Source organism: Protopterus annectens, chromosome 14.part0 (assembly GCF_019279795.1).
Source record: "Protopterus annectens isolate FY-2018-M chromosome 14.part0, PAN1.0, whole genome shotgun sequence".
NCBI classification, from domain to species: Eukaryota; Metazoa; Chordata; order Ceratodontiformes; family Protopteridae; genus Protopterus; species Protopterus annectens.
Window position 1 is genome coordinate 917,121,933 of NC_056748.1, and position 27,556 is coordinate 917,149,488.

General features: G+C 38.3%; 1 protein-coding gene across 8 annotated transcripts in view; it reads right to left on the reverse strand.

Annotated features, from left to right (window-relative positions):
- The window catches only part of BLNK (B cell linker), a 964,832-nt gene that overhangs the window by 199,162 nt on the left and 738,114 nt on the right, over positions 1-27,556 (reverse strand). For all 8 annotated transcript variants that reach the window (XM_044056709.1, XM_044056708.1, XM_044056707.1 and 5 more), the window contains 3 exons: positions 11,427-11,496; positions 2,684-2,776; positions 728-753 (listed from right to left, as the gene is read on the reverse strand). In XM_044056709.1, the coding sequence (XP_043912644.1) occupies positions 728-753; positions 2,684-2,776; positions 11,427-11,496 (189 nt within the window). The remainder of the gene's footprint in view (positions 1-727; positions 754-2,683; positions 2,777-11,426; positions 11,497-27,556) is intronic.

The window sequence follows — 27,556 nt, forward strand, 5'->3', positions numbered from 1 at the left end:
TGTGCTATCAAAAAAGTGGGGGGAAGCTCCCCAGTGCCCTGGCCAAATTTTCCCTAGTATTATAAATGCCACCAAGGGTCTCCACTGAAAAGATTTTAATACCCTAGTGGGACTAATCTGGTCAACAAAGGATATTTAAATTAATAGTTTTAAATTAAATCCATATTTCTGCCTTTATTTTAAAGGTAAAGAGGATGATAGTATGTACTCTGTCAGTTTTGAGCAGTGTTTGTGGTAACTGTGGAGAGAGGCAAATAATGGGACACCAGAATGGCTGTGGTGGGGGTGTATGAGGGCCCTGGTAAATTCTCCTGCCTATGGCCCCATTTGACCATGATCCATTTGTGCTTAAATCTGATTACTTTCTATTTACCTTTCTCCCACCATTTTAAGTTGTAGATGTTTGAATACAGCTGCTTTAATACTTTGCTCAAAATATTCGTAATTAGTAGTCAAATGTTTAATAAAAGGTGTCCAAGTTTTTGATAATTAAGAAAAACAGTGCACCCAGCCATCCCCTGGCAGTGTCCTTTTTACTTTGATGCCATGCCAATTCAGAAACATGTCTTTTTTCATCCCTACAGTATCCATAGCTGTCTGAATAATTAACTATAAAGTGAGTTTTAAGCATTGACAAAAGCAAAAAAACATAATGCTAGAAAATCAATTTGTTAGTAAAACCCTTCTTGTAATTATAACATCTTGGTATTCAAGTCTTCATACATACCTCTTTATCGGGTACTTCATATACCTCTGAAAAACCCAAAAGCATAAATTGTTAGAATAAATAACTATGGTAAAGGTGATGCAGAGCTGATGTCTGCAATATAACATGCAAAGAAAAAGGTTGGCAACAATAGTGATTTGACATAAGGTAGAATTTACTGCATCCTCTTACATACAAATGATTTTTTAAAGAAGTTTATTTTCTTCTGGGACTCTGTACACATTACCTGTCATAACAATGTTTAAACTGCTATGAGCTATTAAAAAATGTTGGCACCTACTCCCTGCCATGCTTTATGTCTCAGTCAACACTGTACTTATACTGAAATAAAATATACGGCAGTGGAAATGCTTCTTTCATGTTCTCCCAGTTTAAATATGGGAATCACTTACTTGATGGTTGTTTGGAACACTGAGATGCAAGTACAGCAGAAATCACAAAACACGAAATTGCTTTGCTATTTACTCTAAGAAACACTGATCGCAGAGTTTGTTATAAAATAATGTAAACTGCTGGCACAGCACCCTTATACGAACAGTTACGGCGGTTTTACACCTTGCAAAAACAACTTCATACTGTTAAAAGTTTCACTCTAAGTTATTGCTACTCTTGTGGCCTATACTTTATCTCTACAAAAAATGAAATGTACCTAATTTATAGTTATGCAACCACCAAACAACAGCAGCTTATTTGATTATTTATTTAGTATTTGGTAAATGGGTAGGTGGGCTGGCCTTTAGACCCTTTTCAACCACTACACAAATGTATAGAAACAAAAGCAAACTGCATGAACAATCAAGATGCATAAAATACATAAGAACAAACGTAAAAACAAGTTGGGTTATGACAGGTATCGCTACCAGTGAAGAAAACACTTTGTGAAGTTGGGTTAAGAGAGTTATCATTACCAGTGAAGAACACACTCTGTGAAGATGTGCTATAGTCACTACAAATTAACCTGACTGTAACACAGTGATGATGTGTACACCTTTCCCTTCGATTGTACAACTATGGAGTTATGTATGCGGAGAAAGCTCCCAATGGGAGTCTGGGGGGAGATGTTACCCATGTAAATATTTTTCTATGATGTTTGTATTTGGTAGAAACTGTTCCGAATAAACAATCAGATAAATATTTCTGTAGCAGTATTTTTGTGATTGTACTCTGATGAAATATTGCTTTGATGAAAATGTGGTACAATGGACTAGAACAAATGATTTCTGTGTCAGTACTTTGTTTCATCAAGAAAAACAGATATAATCCCCCTTGGAAAAAAACCCTCTTCAAAAGTGCAATAACAAATGTTGGAATTTGCTGTTTTGAGTTTGAATCACAGTTTACTTTTTGATGTGTCTGGGCTTAAAAGATCAGATCTCTCACCTAATAACAGGAAACTGAGCATTTTTGTTTTATATTTTGTTCCAGCTCTATTAGTAAGAAAGGAATGCTGTCTAATCACAAGTTCCCATCACAAAGTTTTGCTCAAGCCTGTCTCTCTATTAGGATTTTTTATTTACTCTGCATGCATACAGTTGTGTACATATTCAGTATACCCCTTAATATTCTATGACTTCTTGAATTTGTTTTTAATTCACTGCTGTTTTTTTCAAGTTGATGGGTTGTATTGGAAGTGTTCGTTCACTCAGTGCCAATGTTCATTTATCGTGGTGGTTCTTCTGCATATATTATGCTTTGCCATGTTTTGGCACAATCTAATTTTGGAAGGTTTTCACTGAATTTGACTCACCCCTTTTGCAGAAAGCTTGTCTTATTTAATCAGCACCATTTGTTTGCAAAAATATTTTCTTATAACTCATTTTATAGAATGCTAAACACTAAAGAGGCAACATTATTCAAAATAAGTTGTGCGAACCACTAATACTGATTTCATTTCATTTACAATAATGTCATATAGCTTAGACTGTCTGTCTATCTGTCTGCATATAGATACAGTACCTGCGGAAGGTTCTGGTGGGAGAGGTTTGGCTTTGGCAGGACTTGAGTGAGATTTAGCATGTGAAGGCTTTTCACGTCTGTTCACATTTGGAGCTGAATAAAGGGGAAAAAGATATTTACATTGAAATTATTGAACTGCCAGCATTGATGTGATGGTTACATTTTTGCTTCTACTCAAACGAACAGTTTTTAAATTTCAATAAGAGCACAGTCATTATGCATTTCATTAATTGCATACACTGAACACTGGCTTATTTTAACACTATCTGTAGAAAGAGGCATGATGCAGACATATTTCATAGTACCATTTTTAACATTAATTTTGTGGATGACTCTTTCATTAGAAAACTCAGTAGTAGTAATTCAAATAAATGTACATCTCCTCAATTAATCAAACATGCCAGGATGTTGGTTAGGATGACACGTAAATGGAGTAGAGTACTTATTGGGGGGGGGGGGGATGCTGATGAGAGCCACATCATTAAAAGTATCTTTTTTAAAGTCTCATTCCCTGAAGTTCTCCATTGACTGAGATCATCTAATAGTGGGCTGTGGAAGCAGTTTTACACAGAGTTTAAACAATCTTATACTCAGAGTTCAAACTGTGCAAACAGTCTTACATACAAATATTGAACTGTGGAAGCAGTCTTACGCAGAGACTTTGGACAATAGAAAGAGTGTTAGGATTTAAACTGTGCAAACAGTCTTACACACATAATTTGGGCTGTATAAACAATCTTACATACAGGATTTGGACTGTGGAAACAGTGTTACATTTAGAGTTTAGATTGTGGAAACAGTCTTGCACAGAGAGTTTGGATTGTGGAAACAGTGTTTCACAGAGTTTAAACTGTGCAAACAGTGTTACGTACACATGGGTTCCTATTGTTTTGTTGATAGCTTAGGTTGTCGATTGCTTATACATTGACACCTAAGCATCGAAAGCTTATAATAGCGAATGGCCACATTATCGAATTCTTTCCTCGGGAAAGAATTTACATGGCTGTTATCGTGGATTTGCCCTTTCCCCAATGTAGAGCGATCTTGGAGTTGGTATATTTAATTAGGGGGGTGTGGAGGTCGAAGTCCCCCACTATATTTGGGTGTGTTTGTTTATTTTGTTTACAGATGGCCACTCAAATTCTTTCCCGAGGAAAGAATTCGATTATGTGGCCATTCGCTATTAGAAGCTTTCAATGCTTAGGTGTCGATGTATAAGCATTCGACAACGTAAGCTGCCAATGTTATGATACAGATGCTTACACACATGGTTTGGACTGTGTTGCACACATGGTTTGAACTGTATAAACAGTCTTACACACAGTGTTTGGACTGTTCCACTTTCCCTTTGATTGTACACTGTAGGAGTTAGTATACATTAGTAGCAGGGGTTGTATGGTTGGTGCAGAGGAGCTTGCTCACTTGACAGAAATGTTTTTTCTCTGTTTTGTATTGTTTTTTCTGCATGTACCCTTCTTGTTTACTTGTGGTAACTTCCAGTGCAACAGCACAGATCTGACAATAACATTATGTTGGTGTCTAATTCCTGATGAGTTGGCATTCACTGAATCACCTATTGAAAATTTATAAAACTGACATCCTGAATAAATGGGTAAATGGGTAAAGATCAGATGAAGATATCACATCCCCATTCCTATATAATCATCCTATCTTAAACCTTGACATTATCTCTACATTCATAAACATTTATCAATTCTCCTACAGTTGGACATAACTTAGCTTGGGACTTTCATGAACCTTCATAAAATAAGGTCTTCCTTTGGACCTAAGACACAACATTTCAGAAAAGTGATTTTAAATACTTACCAATTATCATGCTTTCTACACATGTATCACATCACATAAATATTAAGCATAGTATTACTGACAGGCTTTTACAACTTTTCTGACATATGGAAATGATTTCCCTGTATTCATCTTTTCTTTTGCTAATTTTCCTTTATATAGCCATTTGCACTTCCCTGTTTTGTCACTGCATGCCAAAATTTAAATATTGTAAATCAGAGGTCAGTGTAAGAATTTGTCAGAGTCAGACAGAGCAAAGCAATACCGTCTTTCCTTATGATTAATGTTTTGAAGACAAAAATAGATATGTTCACGCCTTCCAAATATTAAGTAAATTTAGTTGCATTTACTGTACTTCCAGTAGGTACAATTGCAGCACTTAGTCTGATGAATTCCTGCATGTGTTTTTGCCATACCCACATATTGTGTTCTACTAATAAATTATTAAGTATAATTTTCACAGATTGTTTTTTATATGTATGGATAACTAACTACCAGGTGGAATGTAGAGACAGAAATGGATGAAAAACACTTTTCTTCATTTTTGGAGAACTATGTTGTTGCCGGTTTTAGGCAAAAGACTAATTGAAAAAAGAGCCTTGTAGCAATATGCTATCCTAAGGCAATAGTTCATACATAATGCCTTTGCAGTCTGTTACTCTATGTATTTTTTATTTATTTACCGGGAAAGTCCAGCTCAGACAGATCCCATTTTCAACAGAGGCCCGGGGTCAAAACGCTCCAGACACATATCTTTGGAATGTGGGAGCACCTGGAGAAAACCCATGCAAATGCAGGTAGGACATGCAGACTCTGCAGAGAAGGCACCACAGCCAGAAATCAAACTTGAGAGCCTCTTTCTGTGAGGTGACAATGTTAACCGCTGCACCATTGCGCCTTCTGTTTATGAGTGAATCCCAGTTGGAATTTAATTACTATCTTTGTGCTAAATGTTTTCCATACATAATCTTTTCTGAAACATGGAAATCATGCATATTTTGCCTTTTTCTTATTTTATTTCTGTTTGCCTTCCTGGTATTTTGAATATATTCATTTTCTTATTGCCATCTATTTATGGAAATGTTGGAGTCTAAAACTTACAAGTGTCCTCTATTTATTTATTTGACATTTGTTGACCGGGATAGTCTGAATGAGTTAGTGCCCTTTTTCACTGGAGGCCTGGGAAGAAAAGCTCAACAGTACAACTAAGCAAGCAAATAGTCTTATTTATAACCATGCTATTTGTCACTGTATTTGTCACTATGCTGTCAGTATGCTAGTTGTCCCTGCGTCATTTGTCACTATGTTATTTCACATTCTATATTGCTGAGACATAACAACAGTTGAAGTGGATCCTGTAATAAGATTCCACTGTCTCGGTTTTCAAATGTTAAATACATACATAAACATGAATATAATTAATTCATCCACTATGTCACCACTGTAATAACATGCATGTTTATCTGCTGCATCTATTAAAATCAATATCTATTTTTCTAGCTATCTAGTCTTTTAATTAATGAATGTGTAGTGCATGGAGCACCATGATTACACTCCAAAAATCAGAAAAAATATAAACTTGTTATTCACTTGTGTAGCTCTAGACTTGACTGTGACAGCTCTTTCAGTAGTATGTAACATTTGTTTTATACCCCCTAAGCATTGCTACAGTCGGGTATAGGGGAAGGGACAATCCTTTACTTACAATGGTCCTTGAATAGCTTTCCCATGTCCAGGTAAGTAACTTATTTAAACTAGGGTGGTATTTAAAAACTGTCCCTGATTTTTTTACTTACTTGCTGTCTATGCAACCACACTTGCTAAGTGCTTCACTGGCTTTCAAAGACAGTAAAACACATATTTTTTTTGTAACAGGTATTATATGGATTAGATAAAAACCCATGCACTACAAAGAGTTATGATCAGGTCTCACAGATTATAATGCATTATTATGTGTTCTTGTTACAGATGCCAAGATTCACCTTCCAAGCAAATTTATTGGCATCTGTGTTTCAGACACATAATAACCTGGTTGCAATCAGAGACCTGATCATAACCCTCCATATCAACCTATTCTTTTAATGAATTATCTGTCTATTAATTTTAATTAATCTGTTTATCTAGCTATCTAGCTTTCTATCTATTTCATTTTGCTGAGGTGATTAACCTACTGTGCCAGGATCCTTGTTGAAGGTTGATACCTGTAATCTGTGACTCCATGGTGCAGTGTAGATTGGGAATAAACAAGTCAACACAAATACAATAGTGAGAGATCAGCGAAGCATGATGTATGATATAAACGGCAGAAACCTCTACAAGACAGTTTGCCAACTGGCATCCTGCTAGTTACTTTAAGTATAAATTATGTTTTTATTTCCCTGCCTGCTGCCTGCCATTCACTATGATGTAGAACCCTTCCTCAGTATTTGCAGCCAAGACCTCCTCCCACTGGCATGCAGTGAACTTACCCCTTGGAGTAGTGACACTTCGGTTGCAGAGTTCACTGTGGAATCCTGGTGGTGAGGACATACAGGAGATCAGGAAGACCAAGTATATAGTTTTCCTACTAATACTAAGAGGCTTTATGTTTATGTGCTACCCATTTCATAGGGTCATAGGTCCACAGGTTCATAGGTAGGTACTAGGCGATCTGCCCTAAAGCATTTATAAGCCTAGCCAGAATGATTTGGCTTTCGCCACCCCCTTAGATTAGTTCCCTGTGCCTCTGCCCAGCAGAGCCATTGAAGTGATCCCCGGAGTAAACTTTCTGTTTCCCATCCACTCGTCAAGGTTTCTTTTGAACAGTGTTAGCGAGGAGCTCTGCCTAATGTAGATTTGAATCTTGTTCCAAAGCATGGGAAGTCTCTGGGACAGGAATCTATCCCTCCAGCACATCCTATTTATTGTTGTGGTAAGGTTTAGATCCCTAGAGCGTGTGGCTCAATGGGATATGGTTTTCTTTAGGTGGAGCATGTCTATCAATTCTGGGTTGGACATGGCCTTGTATGTCAGGCAGAGATCACCTCTGAGTAAGCGGTATGCAACTGAGTACAGCTGGAGTTTCTTCAGTCGAGCTGCACAGGGCATCTGTTTGAGGCCAGTGGTCCTCTTGGTGAGGTACTTCTGTGGTCTTTCCACCTGTTGCAGGTGTCTTGTAAGGTACATCCCAAATGGGGCATTGTACTCTTATGATGGGTCTGATGAGTGATGAGTAGAGGGGCACAATGACCTCTTTTGATCTGGATGCAAACCCTTTTGTGATTAGGTGTGCCACATAGAAGGATTTTCTAACCACTTTGGCAATGTGATTATCAAAGGAGTGGTTACTATCTACTTGGGTCCCCAGATCCCTTATTACATCTTCTGTATTTAGGGGGCTACCACCTATGTGGTAGTTTGTGGGTACTTTGTTTTTTCCAAAGGGGATGACTATGCACTTTTTGGAATTTAGCTTGAAGCCATGGTTTTGACACCAGGTATCTGTCTCAGTGAGAGCCTTTTGGAGGATGTCAGTGTCAGCTGGAGAATCAGTTATAGCCCCTAGTTTGCAGTCATCTGCAAACTTGGTCAGCCATAGTCCTCCTGTGCTTGCCTGTACTTTTGAGAAGTATATACCGAACAGGAGGGGTCCTAGGACTTAGCCCTGGGGAATGCCACTTGTAACCAGTTTAGAGTCAGACCTAGCTCCCGCAACTCTTACCATGTGGGTTTTGTCCAGGAGCCAGTTGGCAACCCATCTCATGACGTAGGGGTTTATGTTCAGGCTTGTCTATAATCCCTGAATAGGGAATGGTGTTGAAGGCCTTTGCAAGGTCTAGGTAGGCTGTGTGGACCATGTTTCCCTCGTGTATAGCCTTGGTTACTGTCTCAAAGAAGTCCACCAGGTTTAGGAGGCATGATCTTCCCTTAACAAAGCCGAACTGGGTAGGGTCCAGTGTTTGGAGGTTCCCAATGTCTCTGTTAATGAGATCCATGATGATGTGCTCCATAGCCTTGCAGACGAAGCTAGTCAGGCTTATAGGGCAATAGTTCCCAGGGTCTGTTGTGGCTCCACCATTGTGGAGTGGAATAACCATTGCTGTGCGCCACTCTATGGGCACGTAGCCTGTGGAGAGGCTGCGTTTGAACAGTGTGTTTAGGTGAGGGGTTAGTTCATCTTTGAGCTCATGTAGGGCATAGCCTGGGACACTGTCCAGTCCCATTGATGCTGTGTTTTTGGCTTTGGATAGGGCTGTTTTAACCTGAGTGTCTGTGATTTCAGGGTCATTACATTCTTCTGATATAGTTATGGACCCTTTTGGAGGTGAGTGGGGAGTGAAGTTTGCACTGAGCCTGTCTGCCAGGATGTTGGCTATATCAGTCAGTTCAGTGTATTTTGTGCCATTCTGCACTAACTTTGAGCAGATTTCAGGATTGCCACTTAGATTCTTGACATAGCTAAAGAATGCCTTGTGGTTATCTTTGGAGTGCTAAGCAATTTTTCTTTCGAAGCTAGCTTTGGATGATTTTATGAGGGATCATAGTTTCTTGCTGATGCTGATCAGCGATGTCTTCCCTTCTTGGGATTTTACTCTTTTCTGAACTAGTTTCCTCCATTTATTGTATAGCTTGTTTATGGCAGGGGTCCACCAGACTGGTTTCCTTTTCTTGGAGGAGTGAGTCTTGGTTTTGCTTGGGATAGCATGATCCATACATTCTTGTAGGTGCCTGACATTCTTCACTCCATGTCCAGTGTACAATGATCTTACTGTGGCATATATCTATAAAACATCTGGTGGTGTGTACTCCAAAGCATTGCAGTAGGGCTAAGTTCCCCATCCTTCTTTTCAGGCTGCAGCCCTAACTGGTAATTTCTTACCACACATCTTGACAGGTGTGCCAGCAAAATGCTACTCATTCCTATCTCCCTACCAAGGTAACTACTTAGAGACTGCATCTGATAATAAAATCAGAGCTACATGGGTCACAATCAGGGTCAACTCCTCTGCACCACAGAGACAGGAACAAGATAATTAATTTCTGACTAATTATTAAGACATGTAAGTAAGTACTACTGCATGAAAGAGGACTCACACATAGGCCTGTGACGGCATGGTTTGCTCAAGGGAGTCAAGAAAAAGTAGATCAGTGTAGCTCAATGTAGCATGTTACTTGGTAATGGTAAAATACTTGTCTGGCTAGGAGAGAAATCAGGCAAAGGTCTTACAATAAATTAGCAACTGAGTTCATGGAAGGGCAGAAAGTGATAGCGCAGAATGAATATGGATGTAACAGAAATACATAGGTAGAGGGGCTAGAGACACAAGAGGGGTGTAGTGTTGGAAAGAAAAAATATAGAATGAGAAGATGTAGGCATGTGTGTCATTTGTGGTCAGGAAGTCTGTAATGGTGAAAGAAAAGGAGGAAGGACAATACTAAAAGAAATCAAATTGTATTATGGACAAATGGGGGTAGTGACTCGCAGAAAGTGGTTGAAAGTTACTATGGAAGGGGATACACAGACAAAATGTATCTGTTTGGGAGGAGGCAGACTGCAGAGGCAAATAAATAGTATCACTTTGTGCTGGGCTTAATCAGGTCACTCTTTTGAGTGCTGTATGCAGTTCTAGTGGCCATACAAGGACAGAGATGTCAAGCTGCTGCAAGGAGTTCAGATGAAAGTGGTGAAGCTCTTTCTCTTAGATGCAGCAGAGATTGAGTGGGCCTTAACATGATTGCACAAAAGTAAGCCATGAAGACATGAAGACATCATCCAAAACAGGAAAGATGTGGGAAAGATTATAGGAGTGTTTTTGTAATTCTGAGGATTGTGATGGCGATCCTCATATCAATGAGGTTGTAACAGTGTATGTGGGGAATATATTCTAAGTCTCAGGTTGTAGTATCTCAGACTATTACCTCCATATTAAAAAGTACAGTGACCTAAGTATTATTTTGGATCTACTTCACAATGCCGAAATTTCATAATGCCGACTCCCATATGGCCAACACCATATAATCGACATTTGAAATGTCGACAATGGAAGTAGACCGTAAAAAAAGAAAGAAAAAACTTTATTTACACTGCTAGCAGGGGGGCTATGCCCCCCTGCACCCCTCCATAGGGGGATCCACCCCCACACCCCCAGTAACTTTAATATACCAACTCTGAGATTGCACTACAGTGCAGGAATGGAAATCTTTCCATTCCACACTGTACTGAGATGCCGGTTCTGCATTGTCGGCATTTCAAATGTCAATCATATGGTGTTGGCCATATGATTGTCGGCATTTTGTAATGTTGGCAATGTCAGGTAGACCCATTATTTTATATATATATATATATATATATATATATATATATATATATATATATATATATATATATGTATATATATATATATATATATATATATATATATATATATATCTATATATATATATATATATATATATATATATATATATATATATATGTGTATATATATATATATATATATATATATATATATATATATATACAGAGAGAGAGAGGGTGTAATGGTGAAAATGGGCGAGTATATATACTAAGCCTGAGGTTGTGTAATTTCAGAGTATAACTTGCATTACAAAGTGCAGTGACCTTGGGGTTAGTATATATATGTAGCAGGTGTATGACAGTGGAAGGGGCACTGCATATTACCTGAATCATGTAGTAAGTTTAAGCATTTTTGGTAAAGTAGCAGGTCTTTCTCTGAAGTAGCAGGACGTAAAATATGTGGTCTTGCTTATCTGATAGTGAGATAGTTACATGGACTCTGGTATTCTGAAAGCATTGTCTTTTTCACAGGGAAAGTTGTTTAGGTATTGAATATATTACAGTAATATATGGCAGAGTGCGTCATTCTACAAAAGAAAAAGAGCCACAGTTTGCCATATTGATTTGTTTTAGGCTTGAAGAATAAAAATTGGGACTTACGTTTTGACGAAGAATTATCCTCTACCGGATCAATATAATTGTCATCATTCTCTGGTACAATGTAATCATCCTGGAGTTAAAGAAAAAAAAATACTGAGCAACACAGGCCTTTGTTAATTATGATAGTATCAGAAGCTTATTTTAATTAGGACACATAAACTTTAATTGGAAACAATGTAAGCTTTTTCTTTATCCAGTCAATCAAAAATGCATTTTCATTCAGAATATAGTCAGATTATAAAAGTAATAAAAATGTTCACTTAAATATTTCAGTCAACTCAATATTCTGTTATTGTGCTATTAAAATGACTTTTGTTCTCTTAAACCATCTGTGTTGGGAAAAAAAACTAAAATAGCTTGGTGCCAATTCAATTACTGGGTTATAAAATTTAAATTCTTCAGTTTTATATTTATTTAACTCATAAAAAGTTCAAGACTTACAAAACCAAAACCTGTAAAACACCAGCCACGGGTTGCATATGTATCTTGCATTTGCAATGATGGAATGAATAACATGAAACAGGGTTCACAGACAGAGGTTATAAAAGCACTATAGAAGCATCAGAAAGTGCATTGCAGCTTAAATATATAGGAGTAGTCTCTGGGAACTGAGACTGCGGTGGTGGTGCTGCGGTAGCGTTGTCGCCTCACAGTAAGACGTTGTCCTGTTCAATTCTCAGCTAAAGCTTCTTCTGTGGAGACATGCGTGAATGGGTGTACCTTCGTTGAAGGCTGTGCATCAGAGCTGGCAACTCGGCGCGTAAAAAATCTACTGCCAATCATTAGCGGACCGGAGTTCCGCTGTGGTGACCCGTAACCGGGAAAAGCCGAAAGATACAACAACAGTCTCTGGGAACTGAATTTATAAGCAGTTCTCTTAAGGAAAATCCGGACTGATTCATACTGCCTATCTCAAAGAGAAGACTGTCAACTTGTATCTGAAAAAAATTACAGGCATAAATATTTTACATGACTTTGAAATCCAGTGGTTAATATGAAGGGCCTGCTATGAAGTATTACAGTTTAATATGTTCTGTTGAAATATGGTAGTGCTTATAGGAGTTAGATTTAAATAGATGTAAACCATTGGCAATTAACCTAATTGTAAACTGCTTTAACTCAAATCTGTCTTGATGTTAAAAGGGTTAACTAATAAAATCCATCACTTTCAAGTTCCATAATAAAGAAAGATTAGAATAATTAATAACATAATTATTAATTAACAGATGTTGTGGTGGTGGTGCTGCGGTAGTGTTGTCGCCTCACAGTAAGACGTTGTCCTGTTCAATTCTCAGCTAGAGCGTCTTCTGTGTGGAGACATGCATGAATGGGCATACCTTTGTTGAAGGTTGTGCATCAGGGCTGGCAACTCGGCATGTAAAAATCTACTGCCAATCATTAGCGGACCGGAATTCCGCTGTGGCGACCCCTAACCGAGAAAAGCCGAACGACACAACATTATTAATTAACAGATGTGTGCTACCATTAATTTTCAGAAAGACAATTGTGATCTCTGCTAATAATTGTAAAGTCATTAAGTCCTGAATACTGTGGAGGTAATAGTAATAACTTAAAATTTGAATGGATCTATATTTATATTTCTTGCATAATTAATCCATATTCTAATCATAAGATGGTCAACAGAATAGACTTTTAAGAATAATTTACAAATTTAATGGGATTATATGATCAGGCAATTAAACAGTAGACAGATGTCTTACCATTTTTAGGCTCATTTCTGTTTTAAAAGCAATTATTTTTCATAAACCATTTGCAGTGACTTTAAGCAAATGGAGCATTTTAGTTAACAGTCTTTAGATATTATAGAATAAGGCTTCTGGAATAGCTTTAAATGGCAAGTTTAATGAAAGTACAATATGAGAAAATATTCCTTTTGAAAACTAACCTTGGATAGTAAAGAAAAAGGCAGAGGAATCCATCCTTTAACATCAACTAAAATGTCATTCCATGATTTAGAAACATTATTTTTATGGAATATTTTATGTGAAAATTGTATTCCTAAATATTCGAGAGTTACCTTAATTGATATAACTTCAGCAGGATTCAAAATCATGGTCAGTATTCCCAAACATGGTCCGTAGTTATATAGGGCTGGTACTCAGAACAAAATGCATACCGGACTCCTGTACATTTCACAATAAACTGAAATGCAGGCAATGAAAAAACTCATATCTGTGTATAAAAACAGCCGTTATACAAAGTAGTGATGGAAAAGAAGGTATCTAGCTGAATAAACCTGCTGACTGTCATTCACAAATGTTACAACAGCAGACCAGTGGAGGTTTCTGTGGTACTGCAGTACACACGGCAGACTGTGTATAAACAGTGCCAAAGAAAACAGTAACCAAAGCAATATAGTGCATAGCTGATGTGTACCTTAGAATAATATGTGGAGGAAAACCTGCAAACCATTGCCAAAGTATGAACAGTATGCAACACTCTGTTCACAATTACAGATCTATTGTAGACTATGGAAGCACCTTACCAGTATGCCTTGCCATAAACACATCCATATGTGCAATATGAATGATACTGTGATGTCCAATATTTTTGGGTGTTCCTTCTGGAATACACTACTGGTTGCCTGGCAGCTCAGACTTCGTAACTGACCTGAATCATATTGTTAACAGTTTGTCCAAATGAGAATGAGATCTGAGGGGAGCAACAGGAGGTAATTCCAATTCCAATGGACCTCTTAGGCAGAACCAAGCCCCTGTGGGTAACAACCAAACTCATAGTAGGGAAAATGGGGAGGTTTTCAAGTGAGACTATCCAGTTTTAGGAAAGTCTGAAAGAATTGGAGATAAATTCCGTCAGTACAATAATTTTTAACCCCTGTCCCAACAGACAAGAGGGCAGTCGTACAAAGGACAGAATTCACAGTGGAGGAAGAGCAGCAGGAGCAAGTTTTAGGTGATGACAGGATTACTGAAGCCTTTGGGGGTAAAATGGTAAATTACCAGGGTTTTAATATTTTTAATTATAGTGAACACATTGTAGGACTTACTCATTTTTCTTTGTTTAAGAAGGGGCTCATATTTGTCCTGAACCGTAGGTGTGACATTGCAAAAGTATTAACCAAATTCAAATTATATACCAGAAAATTACTTTTTAGGACAATGTTTAAGAATCAGTGGATAGTGATTTTCCTGGGATTAATTTTAAGAGGAAGAGCATATATAATCTACCACTATACCCTTTAATAGCTAGTTACGAGAAGATTTGTATAGAAGAAATATATAAAGCTTACAACACTCACCAAACGCAGTTCTTTAATCTAATTAAAGAATAAACAAATTTACTTAAGGAATTACGCATAATGAAAATATTAGGGTAATGAAACACAATAAAGGTGGAGGGATTGTTATAATGAACAGTATGGATGATACCAATGTAATAGAGGAAATGTTACGTGATAAAGATACATACGCTATAGTGTCATTAAATGAAATTAATATTGCTAAAAGGAAGATATAGCTATTATTAGAGGACTCACTACTTCAAGGGATCATTAATGAAAGGGTCTATGTCAGAACAACGAAAACACAAAGTCTCAAACGCTCACATGAGCGAATAATCAAAAACTCGAAATGGTATTGTGGGGGGCTATGCTCCCCAAACCTCCCGCTAAATATATATTCTTACTCCGAGATCGCACTACAGTGAGGAAAGGGCAAATATTCTGATCTTCACTGTACTGCAATCCCAAAAATACCAATTTCAAGTTTCTGATTATTCGCTCATGTGAGCGTTCGAGAGCTTGCATTTTCGTTGTTCTGAAGTAGACCCTAATGAAATGCTTTACACTTTTTTTAAAGAATGAACATCCAGTTATCCCAGGTGTTTTTGTATTCCCAAAATCCATAAAAATATTAACACCCCATCCCTCCTTTAGAATTATAGTAGCTTCCCACAACAGTCCTACTTACACCTTAGGGCTGTTCGTACATTGGATTCCTGAGGGTATTTTTGAACCCATTGATTATATATTAAAAGATTCTTGGGATTTTTTAAGAAAAGTTAAAAATGAGTATTATGCTGATTAATGTAGTTTTGTGACTGTTGATGTAATTAATTTGTTTACTTCTATTCCCCATAAAGAAGGGTTATAATTATTTTATGATGCCCTACATGAACTCTCTACCTTGAATAATTATTTGATCAATTTTATTATGGTCCTTATGGAATATATTTTGGGTAATAATTATTTTATGTTTGGAGGGGAATTTTTTAAATAGATTAAGGGTGTAGCAATGAGTGCCAGTCGTGCACCTATCTACGCTAATTTAGTATTGTATTCATGGGAGAAAAATACATATTTTTAATTCCGTATTTAAGGAATTTTGGTTTACATACCTCTGTTATTTGGATGATATATTTATTTTGGGGAAGGATGGTAAAAGGGAAGTAGGATGATCTGTGGATTACATGAATGGTGTTTGTTCTTATTTTAAGTTTACATATAAGGTTTTGGATGATAGTATAGACTGCATTGATGTTACAGTCTTTAAAGATTATGTTGATCATTGCTTTGGTTCCAAACTTTTTAGGAAGCCTACATATTCCAATACCTTTCTGGACTTTCAGATTAACCACCCTTTACACATTAAGAGGAATTTGATGATAAGTCAAATGATTAGAGCAGCCCATATGTGTTCTACAATACAGGATTTTAAAAATGAGTTGGCTACATTGTTTAAAATGTTTGGGGAGCCCTTAGACTTGATTTCCTGTTTCAACCATTACTAGGGAGACAGACAGTAGTTTTTCTCCAAAGAAATCATAACTCCAAGAGCCATTTTGCAAGTTCTATGGTTTTACAATATTGCAGTTTTAGTAAGGTTGTTAAAAATATTCTTAGTAGGAATTGGGTGATGTTTCAAACTAATTCAGAATTGATCCATAATTTAGGGGATAAACCATGTTTTGTTTTTAAAACAGATGAAAATCTGAAATATTTATTGGAACATCCCTTAACAGGAAGGAGAGACCAAAGAGGTACTTACAAATGTGGTAGGTGCAGTTATTGTGCTTTTATTTTATCAGGACAGGAGGTAGTTGTGGGAAATCCCCATGAAAATATTGAACTTAGGGTATGAGAATGTGGGAGTTCAGGTTTGGTATACATTGCAGTTTGCCAGGGGTGCTACTACTTTTATATTGGGAAGACTGAGAGAACTTTATGTGAGTATATTTATGAGCATTTGTACACCATTAAACATCGTAATTTGAATAATGCTCTCTATAAACATTCTTTGGTTTGTTATAATTATAATAGGTTTCTTTTTGGTATTATTGTTAAGGTTAAGAAGGACCCATGTGTGTGTGTGGAGGGGTTAATGTGAAAACATATTAGCAATGAGATAAGTCTATTGGCAGTTTAGACTTAATGCTACTGTCCCCCCAGGTCTTAATGATGATATTAACCTTATGCTCTTTGTTAAACATAGGGCATTAAATATGTATTGAGTTTTGAATAGCTGATGCCATAAAGCTTTATTCTTTGGGGTTATAAGGTGTTTTTATGGGATTTTGAAATCAAAGGTGTTTTAGACTCCTGCTCCTCTATATGGTTTATTTTTTATTTTTTTTATATATATTTTTTATTTTTGGATTATTCATCCCTAAATGTTTGTTAGGATTGTCATTATCAATATATAAATATGACCTTTTCTATTCTTTAATTTTTACATGTGAGTAAGGTTCTTGTCTTTTATTGAATTATTAATGTATTAACTATTAGTTGTATTAACTATTTAGATACTTGGTTGGGTAATTTTTTGATTCTGAGGAAGTCCTTATGTGAAAAGGGCAAAAGCACTTAATAAATAGTTTGTTTTATTTTTCACAGAGTTGGGGCTTTTTTAATAGGTAGAATGTTCACCCGAAGGCTTTTCTTGGTTCTTTATGTCACCAGAATAGGACGCCTACAAAGACTTGGACATGCTGGGATCCAGTCCCTTAGCAGCTTCCACAGAGGTACCTGCTGAAGAAGCTGATCCAACCTCCGACCGTACCACTGGGTCTTCGACCTCAAGGGGTACATCCAAAGTAGAACATGCAGTGGAAGAAGATTTGGAATTTCAGCTTACTCACCTTCCTCTTCAAACTCAGCCTGGATGAAGGAAATCTGGCTAGTGGAACAAGGTTTAAGGCTGCTGCCATTGATCCTAGAGTTTGTAGAGCTAGGTGAGCTGAGATTCTGGTACTGCAAAATATCTTGTTGACTTATGCCCTTAAAGTCTGAACTCTGGAAAGGGGAAGGGAGACAAGTGAATGACACAGCTCCTGCACTTTACTGCATGTCTAACATATGCTGATGCACTATTTTGTTTTATTTTTTATTTTGTCTGTCTTTGTTTTCCAGGGTACAGCATTGAGTGACACAGATGAGGTGGCCAAGTGGTTAAGGTGATGGAATGCAAATCCATTGTATTCTTCATGTGTGGGTTCAGATCTCATCCTTGTCAATATAATTTTATGAGGTGGCCAAACGTTCAAGATGATGGACTGCTAATCCATTGTGTTCTGCATGTGTGGGTTCAAATCCCATTCCTCATTAATATAATTTGGCTGATTTATTCAGGGCGTCCTTGTGTCTGGCTTACACACCTATGATTAGAAGACTTGGATTCCTTCTAAAATCATCTGGCCTACACAGCTGACATAAGTATATATGCTTTGTACTTGTTCTAACTGTTTCAATGATATTTAACAGTACTGTGCTGCAGTTATTTATTTTGTTGAATTTATCATTGTTTTTCAGCCTGCACTTCTTAAAGAAACTCCATCTGTTTATTACAGTACTCCTTTTAGGTTGTTGTAAGACTATTCTTACATTTCCTAATCTCCTCTGATACAGCAAAAGCTGTTCTGAATAAGTCTGCCAAAATATTTCTAAGTTTTGCAAAGTTTTTGTGTGTTGTGGACATTTCTCAAGGTTAGTGAACTTATTTCCAAGAATTCCTGATATTCCAGGAATTCTTACTTCTGTTGTATAGCATTTCTTAATGCACTTGAGCTCATAGCCACTTTGTTTTACATTGAAAGGGTTCTTTTGCACTCTAATGGGAGCAGAGAGCTAAATTCAACCTATCCATGGTGGAACCTACTGGTTGATAGCTTTTTGTGTTTTTATCTAATTGGCCTAAGGGTTTAACTTTATCAAATTCTTTCATCCTGCTCACATAAAAGCCTTACATTTTTGTAAGAGTGTGCTCATTTACTCAGAGCTTCCTTGTGTCTGGCTTGGGCACCTGTGATTACAAGACTTGGATGGGTCTATATTAGAACATTGAAGTTTCACAACTTCGAATGTTCTAATATCGACCCCTATTCAGTGAACGCTGAAAATAGCGAAGCTGCAGAAAACAGAATTTTTTTCTTAGGGAAAGAATTTGGTTGTCCGTTTCTGTTGCTTCGCTATTTTCAGCACTGTGGTGGAAAGTTATGGGTCGGGTTCAGTTAAGTGTGCAATTGGGTGCGGGTTAGGTGAGTTAGGGTTATGGCGCGGGTCAGGTAAGTGTGTGATTGTGTGGACATGAGGGTTAGTGTAGGTTAGGTGAGTTAGGGTTAGGATGCAGGTGAGGTGTGTGTGCAATAGTGATGGACCTTAGGGTTAGGGTTTGGGTTAAGGTAAGTTGATTGTGTTGTATGTTCAGTTTAGTGTAGGGTTAGATGTAAGATTTTAGGTGTACGTGTGTGGATTGCTGTTTGTTTGGTGCGTATGTGTTTCTGAACAGCAAATTTTTTCCCTAGGAAAAAAATCGCTGTTCTGCATGTTCGATGTTGTCAGCGTTTGCTGAATAGGGGTCGATGTTAGAACATTCGAAGTTGTGAAACTTCGATGTTCTAATATAAACCCGACTTTGATTGCTTCTAAAACCATCTGGCCTACAAATCTGATAAAAGTATATTTTTTCTACTTGCTCTAACTGTTTCAGTGATATTTAACACTTCTGTGCTGCATTTATTTATTTATTTTGTTGAATTTATCACTGTTTTTCAGCCTGCAATTGTTAAAGAAACTCCATCTGTTTGTTGCTGTGCTCCTCTTAGGTCGTTTTAACAATATTCTGATATTTTCTAACCTCCTCTGATACTGCAAAAGCTGTTCTGAGTGAGTCTGCCAAAATAGTTCTAAGTTTTGCAAAGTTTTTATGTGTTGTGAACATTTCTTAGAGTTAGTGAACTTATTTCCAAGGATTCCTGATATTACAGGAATTCTTATTTCTGTTGTATAACATTTGTTACTGCACTTGTGCTCAAATTTGTTTTACATTGGAAGGATTTGTTTCCACAGTGGTGGGAGCAGAAAGCTAATTCAACCCACCCAAGGTGGGAACTACTGGTTGATAGCTTTTTGTGTTTTTTATCTGATTGGCCTGAGGGTTTAACTTCATCAAAGTCTTTCATCTTGCTCATATAAAAGATGTACAAATGTTGTTTCCCATGCTTACATATAAACAGATTCCTGATATTCCAGGAATTCTTATTTCTGTTGTATAACATTTGTTACTGCACTTGTGCTCAAAGCCACTTTGTTTTACATTGGAAGGATTCATTTCCACAGTGGTGGGAGCAGAAAGCTAATTCAACCCACCCAAGGTGGGAACTACTGGTTGATAGCTTTTTGTGTTTTTTATCTGCTTGGCCTGAGGGTTTAACTTCATCAAAGTCTTTCATCTTGCTCATATAAAAGATGTACAAATGTCGTTTCCCATGCTTCCATATAAACAGACCTCTCCAGTTTAAAATCCTCTATAGGAAACACTCTCCACAGTCTCCCACTATTCACAGCTGCTCAACAAGTTGCCTGTTTTTGCAAAGGGTGCTACCACTGCAAGTCATCTAATAGTATACTAATAAACATTCTCACTTTGACCTTTAAGTGACTCTTCCTTACTCCTTTCCATCTAGAAATTGTATTTCCTTGCCTTTACCTTAGACCTGCTGAATCTAGAATGTTTGGTATCACTGTGCTCTTAAGCCAGCTATCTTACATTAAGAGGGCTTCCTTACACCCTTGTAGCAAAAGTGTGTAGCTCAGGACCCTTCTGAGCTGGAGATTGCTGGAGAAAGGCTCAGTTTGGGGATTTCCCTTTGGTAGTTGTATTAAAACTTTTTAAATTTGCCTGTATAGAAGCTTCGCATTTGTGTGGGTTCGTGCTCAGTTTACTGGAGCTGCTCAATATTTGGCACCTTAAGCCAGAGGTCTGGAGTGCATCTGCACTGAAATCCAAGGCATCCACTAAAAAAAAAAAAACTGAAAAATAAGCATATTTTGAGCCAGCACTGTACTTTGTTAACTGTATTTAATTGAATTACTGCATTTTTGCTGTTTGTATGACCTTCCAAACACACACCACACACACTCACCACTAAGCATAAAGAAACCACTACACATATCAACACACACATCCATGTCTCACCAAATAAGCCCCTAAGGGAAAACACATCAAATGTCTTGGTCATAGGTGATTCCGTAGTAAGACACACACATGTTCTCCTCACCAGACAGGACAAGGAAAAGGTCACTGTCAGCTGCCTGTCAGGTGCCAGGATTTGACAAATCACCCATGCACTCAATTCACTCAACAACATGTACTGTTATGACTCTGTCATAGTCCATGTTGGAGTGAACGACTTGAGACATACCTTTCTGGACTATATGAAGAGAAACATGATGGAACTATCTGATTATGTGTCCCAGACAGGTATGTCCCCATCCCTAAACAATATCCTACCCTCAGTCAGGATGATCCCACAATATAAACAAAAAAGTGATTGACTTCAACAATTGGCTCAACTTCTGGTGTCACTCCAGGGGGATCCAGTATCTGTCAGCCTGGGAGGATATGGTAAACAGACCTCGCTGCTTTGCTAGTGATGGAAAGCACCTGTCCCCCTAGGCTTTTGGATACTGGCAAAGGCCCTTGCCTCCCCATATTGCCTTTTTTAGGCAATGTCAAAACAAATTTCCCAATGTAACAAAATCTAATCAAGACAAATTCGGGGTCATGCTGCTTAATACTAGGAGTTTAAACATGAAACTGCACTCCCTAGAAGCACTCCTCACTTTGGAGGATGCTGACATCTGTGCAGTTACTGAGAAATGGTTCAAGGCTGCTGACAGTCCCTTGGCTGTGTAAGGCTACAATGCCTTCTACACATTCAGACCTCAAAATGAGCAAGAGGGAACCAAAGGAGGAGGTGTATACATCTTCATTAATACCAAATACACTTTGAGACTGGTCAAACAGCATGACTCCCTCGAACTACTCTTTCCAATTAACAATTAGGAAAGTACCATACCACATCATTGATAGCTATAGATCCTCCGGGTGTATATGATGTCCGCGAAAAATGAATTCTCTGAACTGCATCTACACTGGAAATGCAGTTCAGCGAATTGATAATAGCAAAATCGCAGTACAGTGAGGATCAGAAAATTTGCCCTTTCCTCACTGTAGTGTGATCTTCACGTTGGTATATATAATTAGCGGGGGTGGGGGTGGGGGAGGGCACAGCCCACCCACAAGAGCAAATTCACTGAACTGAATTTTTGATGTAGATGCAGTTCAGCTAATTCATTTTTCACGGACATAATATAGACCTATATCCTCCACCATGAACCAGAATAAGCACACTGCCTACCTTAATTTATTGGAATCCCTCGCCATACAGTGCAACACCTTAGTCATGGGAAATTTCAACTATCCTTCTTTAGACTGGGGGACATACATGAGCAAAAACACCCTTGCCCAGAGGTTCCTGAACTTTGTTAACACAAATGCTCTGGAACAGATAGATAGTCTGCAATCCCACTAGGGGGCGCTAATGTTCTGGACATAGTACTCACCAACATGGGGGAGGTCGCTGTACTACTCCATGCGTGATGCCCTCCCTTATTAGGTTAGACCACAAATCAGTCTCGTTTGAAGTAACAGCAGGAACTGACACCCTCACAGGAACAAAAATTATAAAAAGCTTCCTTAGACTGGGGGACATACATGAGCAAAAACACTCTTGCCCAGAGGTTCCTGAACTTTGTTAACACAAATGCTCTGTAACAGATAGTCTGCAATCCCACTAGGGGCGCTAATGTTCTGGGCATAGTACTCACCAACATGGGGGGGGGGGGCTCACTATACTTCTCCATGCGTGATGCCCTTATTAGGTTAGACTACAAATCAGTCTCATTTGAAGTAACAACAGGAACTGATACCCTCACAACAACAACAATTGAAAAAAGCTTCACCAAAGTTAACTACAGCATACTAAATGATGGTATAAAAAGCTTTATACCACCCACAATCGCAGACACCAATGATCACTGTGCAGACGTCTATGCAAATGCACTGTGCAAATACTTAAGTGACTGCATAAACTCTGTTCTACGTGACCGGATCAAAGTTGGGTCTTCCCATACAAACAAGCTACTGTGGTGGACTTCAGGTAGACAACAGATTATATAACAAGAAGAAGAAAATGTTGTCCAAAATCAAGAGGGACATCACTCTGCAGAGGAAGAGTTTCCTCCTAAGCCTAAACAGGAAAATCAGAAAACTTGTGAAGTCTTCTAAAGCAAACTACAAAACTAAAATTGCATCCCTAGCCAAGGATAATCATAAGACATTCTTTAACTGCATCTGAAGTTTAAAAGGGAATGCCCAGCTATGTGCTGAACTTGTTGTAGATGGGATTACTAATAGTACACTGGAAGATATTGCCAACCTGCTAGCTGACAGATTCAGTGCAAACTTCACCCCCCATCCCCACCTACCATATCTCAAAGCATACCTGACACCAGTCCTCTGCCTAGTATCTTTAGAGAGCAGGTCATCTCTGTGCTTGCCAAGGCCAAAAACATGGCCTTATTGGGACCAGATAATATCCCAGGTTGCTTACTAAACAATCTAAAACAAGAACTAGCGGATCCCCTTCACATTCTCTTTAATCATAGCTTGAGAACCGGCTATGTGCCTGCATAATGGAGAACAGGAACAGGAGCAGTAATCCCCCTACACAAGTGGGGGGGCATCAACTGACCCTGGGAACTACTGACCCATACATATAACCGGCCTCATCTGCAAGGCCATGGAAAGAATTATCATAGACCTTATCAACAAGGACATAGGTGACCTCCAAACACTGGACCCTACCCAGTCTGGCTTCGTTAAGGGTCGATCATGCTTATTAAACCTGGTAGACTTCTTTGAGAATGTCACCAAAGCCAAGGACAGAAGTAGGATACTGCACACAATCTATCCTGACCATGCCATGTTTTTGACACAATTCCTCGCTCTAGCATTATTGAGAAATTCTCCCAGATAGGGATTAATCATTATGTTACTAGATGGGTAGGTTACTGGCTCAACAGCAGAACACACTCTGTCAAAATTGGTGGTGCCACCTCCACCAGTAGATCCATTACCAGTGGTACCACAGGGGTCTGTGCTGGGCCCCTTACTGTTTGGCACCTATTTCTCAGATGTCCAGGATAAGGTAGATGGCCTTTGGCTCACCAGGTTTGCCAATAACTGCAAACTGGGAGCAATCATTGAGTCCCCCAGCTATGTCAGCATATTACAGAGAAGGGCTAACACAAACAAATGATTGGTGCCAAAGCCATGGTCTAAAACTAAATGCAAAAAATGCATTATTATTCCCTTTGGCAAAACAGAATTCCCTAAAAATTACAATATTGACAGCACCCCCCTGAGTTCCAATCCAGTGGTGCAATACTTGCGAACACAGGTTGATAGCAATCTGAACTATGACCACCAAGTTTCTACAGTGGTAAGGAAAGCCTTCTACATAGTGCATCTCATAAGCAATGGCATAGCATCAAGTTCAAGGGATGTTATAACTATGCTGTACTCAACTCTTACAAACCACTAATAGAGTATAATGTACCCTTTTGGATGTACCTCACCAGACACCTGCAGTAGCTGGAGAGACCACAGAGATTTCTCACTAAGAAAGTGCTGGGACTCCAAACCATGACCTATGTGGACATCCTGAAAGCTCTGTTACTTTACTTTGTATCTTATAGGCTGCTGAGAGGTGACTTGTGCCTGGCTTATAGGGCAATCTCCAACCTTGTCCTAATGGAAATGCTGCACATCCACAAGTCAAATGGCTCAAGAGCCACTCGCTCTAGATATCTCAACTTAGCTTGTGACATTAAAAGATCATGCTGGAGAGACAGGCATGTCTCCCAGAGACTGCTGCTTCTCTGGAATAGACTCCCTATTCACATAAAACAGAGCTCCTCACTCACCCTATTTAAATGCAGCCTAGATAACTGGATAGAAGGCTGCAAATTCACCCCCTGGAGTGGCACCCTTGTCCCTCATGGACAGGGGTAGCTGGTGTTGATCATAGACCTGCTCTGTTCATAAATTTGTTTTACGAACTACCCAAAAAAGAACAAATGGGGATACTTGGGATTAACATTGCTAGGCTTGTAAATGCACTAGGTTTGCTAACCTAGTAACCTCCTATAAATCTATGAACCTGTTCAAACTAAGCCCAGGACTAGTGTCTGGTTAACTGTCTCAGAGTGACTCAGTTATTCAATGGAGGATCAGGGAATCAAGCCTTGCACTTTATTTATTGACAGATAAAAGACAATTAGCTATGTAGAATGCCCATAGAAATATATCACAATTTTTCCCTTTATGTTTGTCTATTTATGCATTTCCAGCTAGACCAAGTTTTTTTTAATACACAATAGTTTATTTTCAGTCTCACAGTTCATATGGTGCATTTCATGGGCCACCATCTCTCTTTATGAAGAAAAGCTTCTGGTCCATGAAGAAAAGCTTCTCCTGGTCTACGGAGTAATGTATTCTTGCAGCCTGCTATCTATGCTTTTTCCTCTGTGTTTTTGCTAATTATGTTACATCTTTTCTCAGTTCCCTGAGGTTATCTCTTCCACTGACATATTTTTCAACTTAATTTAATTTATGTAAAATCATCACAGAACGTGATAACAACTCACACACACATGCAAATTCTAGACCTTGAATATGCAATGAAGCATCCAGAACTATCACAAACCAAAAAACATACATTCATATCCCCCCTCCAGAGCAGTGCAGTTCTGGGTAGCTGTATACCCTACAAGGTGGTTGTTAACTACAGTTACACCTTAAGAAATGTTAACAATAATGAAAGGAAATAAACCAAGAAAAGAATGGTCCCTGAGCATATTGGGGTTCACCCCTCCTCCCTATCTCCACTATTATGAAGTAAGACACTGAATTAAAATGGGGCCTGATAATGGTCATGTTCTTTAAGAGACCTCTGTGTCATAGAATATAACTTGATCAGCTACAGTCCACTGATAGCTCCGCTGTTTTTTTCTAGATCCCCCCCCAATTTTTTTCTAGGTATCTGAACATTCCAAAACCTTTTGCATCATCAGCACCTGGATGCAGGCACCTCTCCTTTGTAGGAAACCACTGCTAAAAGTTTTTCCTTCTTCCTCGGCTACAATATTGCTCAGCATGTTAATATCAAAATACATGAAAATAAAATGTTCTGCTTTATGGGCAAACTGGCAAGAAAACTATTCAAAATGTAAGATTCTATACTCCATGACAAACTAATATCAAGCAACACCTCAGCTTCACCACAAAGAGTTCTCCAAAAGCCTTTCTTTCCTAGCAGGCTTGCAGCATGTGAGGAAGGTTAGTCTTAGGACTCTTGACACATAGGACAGTGGAGTGCAATAAACATTTTGCTATAACGTGTCAAACTGATTTGAGCCTGGGAGTGGGGGTACTTTTCATCCTGTAGGGTGTGGACTATAATAATTTGTTGAATGTTTTTCTTAACTTAAGTTTACAATAAAACAAATTTTGTTTGATGCCTGTTTTTTACAGTCTTGGCTTAGCTCATTTTAATAGCATGAGCATATGATGGGAGTCTACCTTTGCAGGTAAAATAGATGCTAGATGGTAACACGTAGGCTAGTTCAGATTGACATTGAAAACCCAACCTTAGACTGACTGTCTGAGACACCTAGCCATTGACTATGGTGAATGTTGGATTCACAAGTACTGACTGTCCTGTGTCCTTGTTTGGAAGTCAGTTATGCCTCTGCCTCCATTGCTACATAAATGAAACACTTACGCCTCAAACAAAGACGGCTAGCTAGGTACAAAACCTGCTTAGCCTTTACAAACAGGAGTATTTGTACTGCAGCATGACGTATTCAGTTTTGTTATTGGGGTGGGCTATTGATCTGTGACTCCAGAGTAAGGGGAAGGAAAAATCTAACCTTAATCTAGTGCACTAAAATACCCAGTAATCTGACACCTTCAGTACTCAGTAAAAGAGACAGGATGTCATACTCTGGGCTATGATACCTATTCCCCCCAAAACATACACTATAACTCCCTTCACAAGTCAGAATTACTCGAGCAAAATCGGCAGTATGCAAAGGAGGATGGAAAAGCCTGTAAGTATCTTTATTGTAGTCCGAATAATATTACCACAGAATGTTAAACCTTAGTGACTCCATTTCAGAAGGTGTTATGGATTATTTTCATCAGAATTTTCTCTGCAGTGTTCCTGTTATGGGAACCCATGTTGTCAGTTATTTACTCTTCAGTGTTACTAATGCCACGAGAGTCCATAAATTGTGGTTTGTAAAGCCATCAGGTACACAACCCAAACCCATGTCCACAGTACCACATATATTGATTCCACTGGCAATGGGGATAAAACACTAACTTACTAACATTCGGCTTATAATTAGAGAATTGTTATAAGTTGCTGCAATCATTAACATGTTACCAAGTGACTACATGGGGTTGCCAATGAGAACTAATATGATACCTGCATTATTGAATGCCTTAATTAGATGATCTTTATTGCTAAACACTTTAATGTCGAGGTCCCTGTCAGCACTCTGCAACAGCAGTTCTAGGGTTGACTTTAATAAATAAGGGGTAGGACCAATCATACCTGCTGGCCTTAAGAATGTAAAACTGTACAGAAAGACAGCCACATGTAATCCTCACTGATGAGTGGTGATATAGGATTTTGCCATACACCAAGAAGTGGACAGTAAAGGACATAGCATGCAGAGTGGC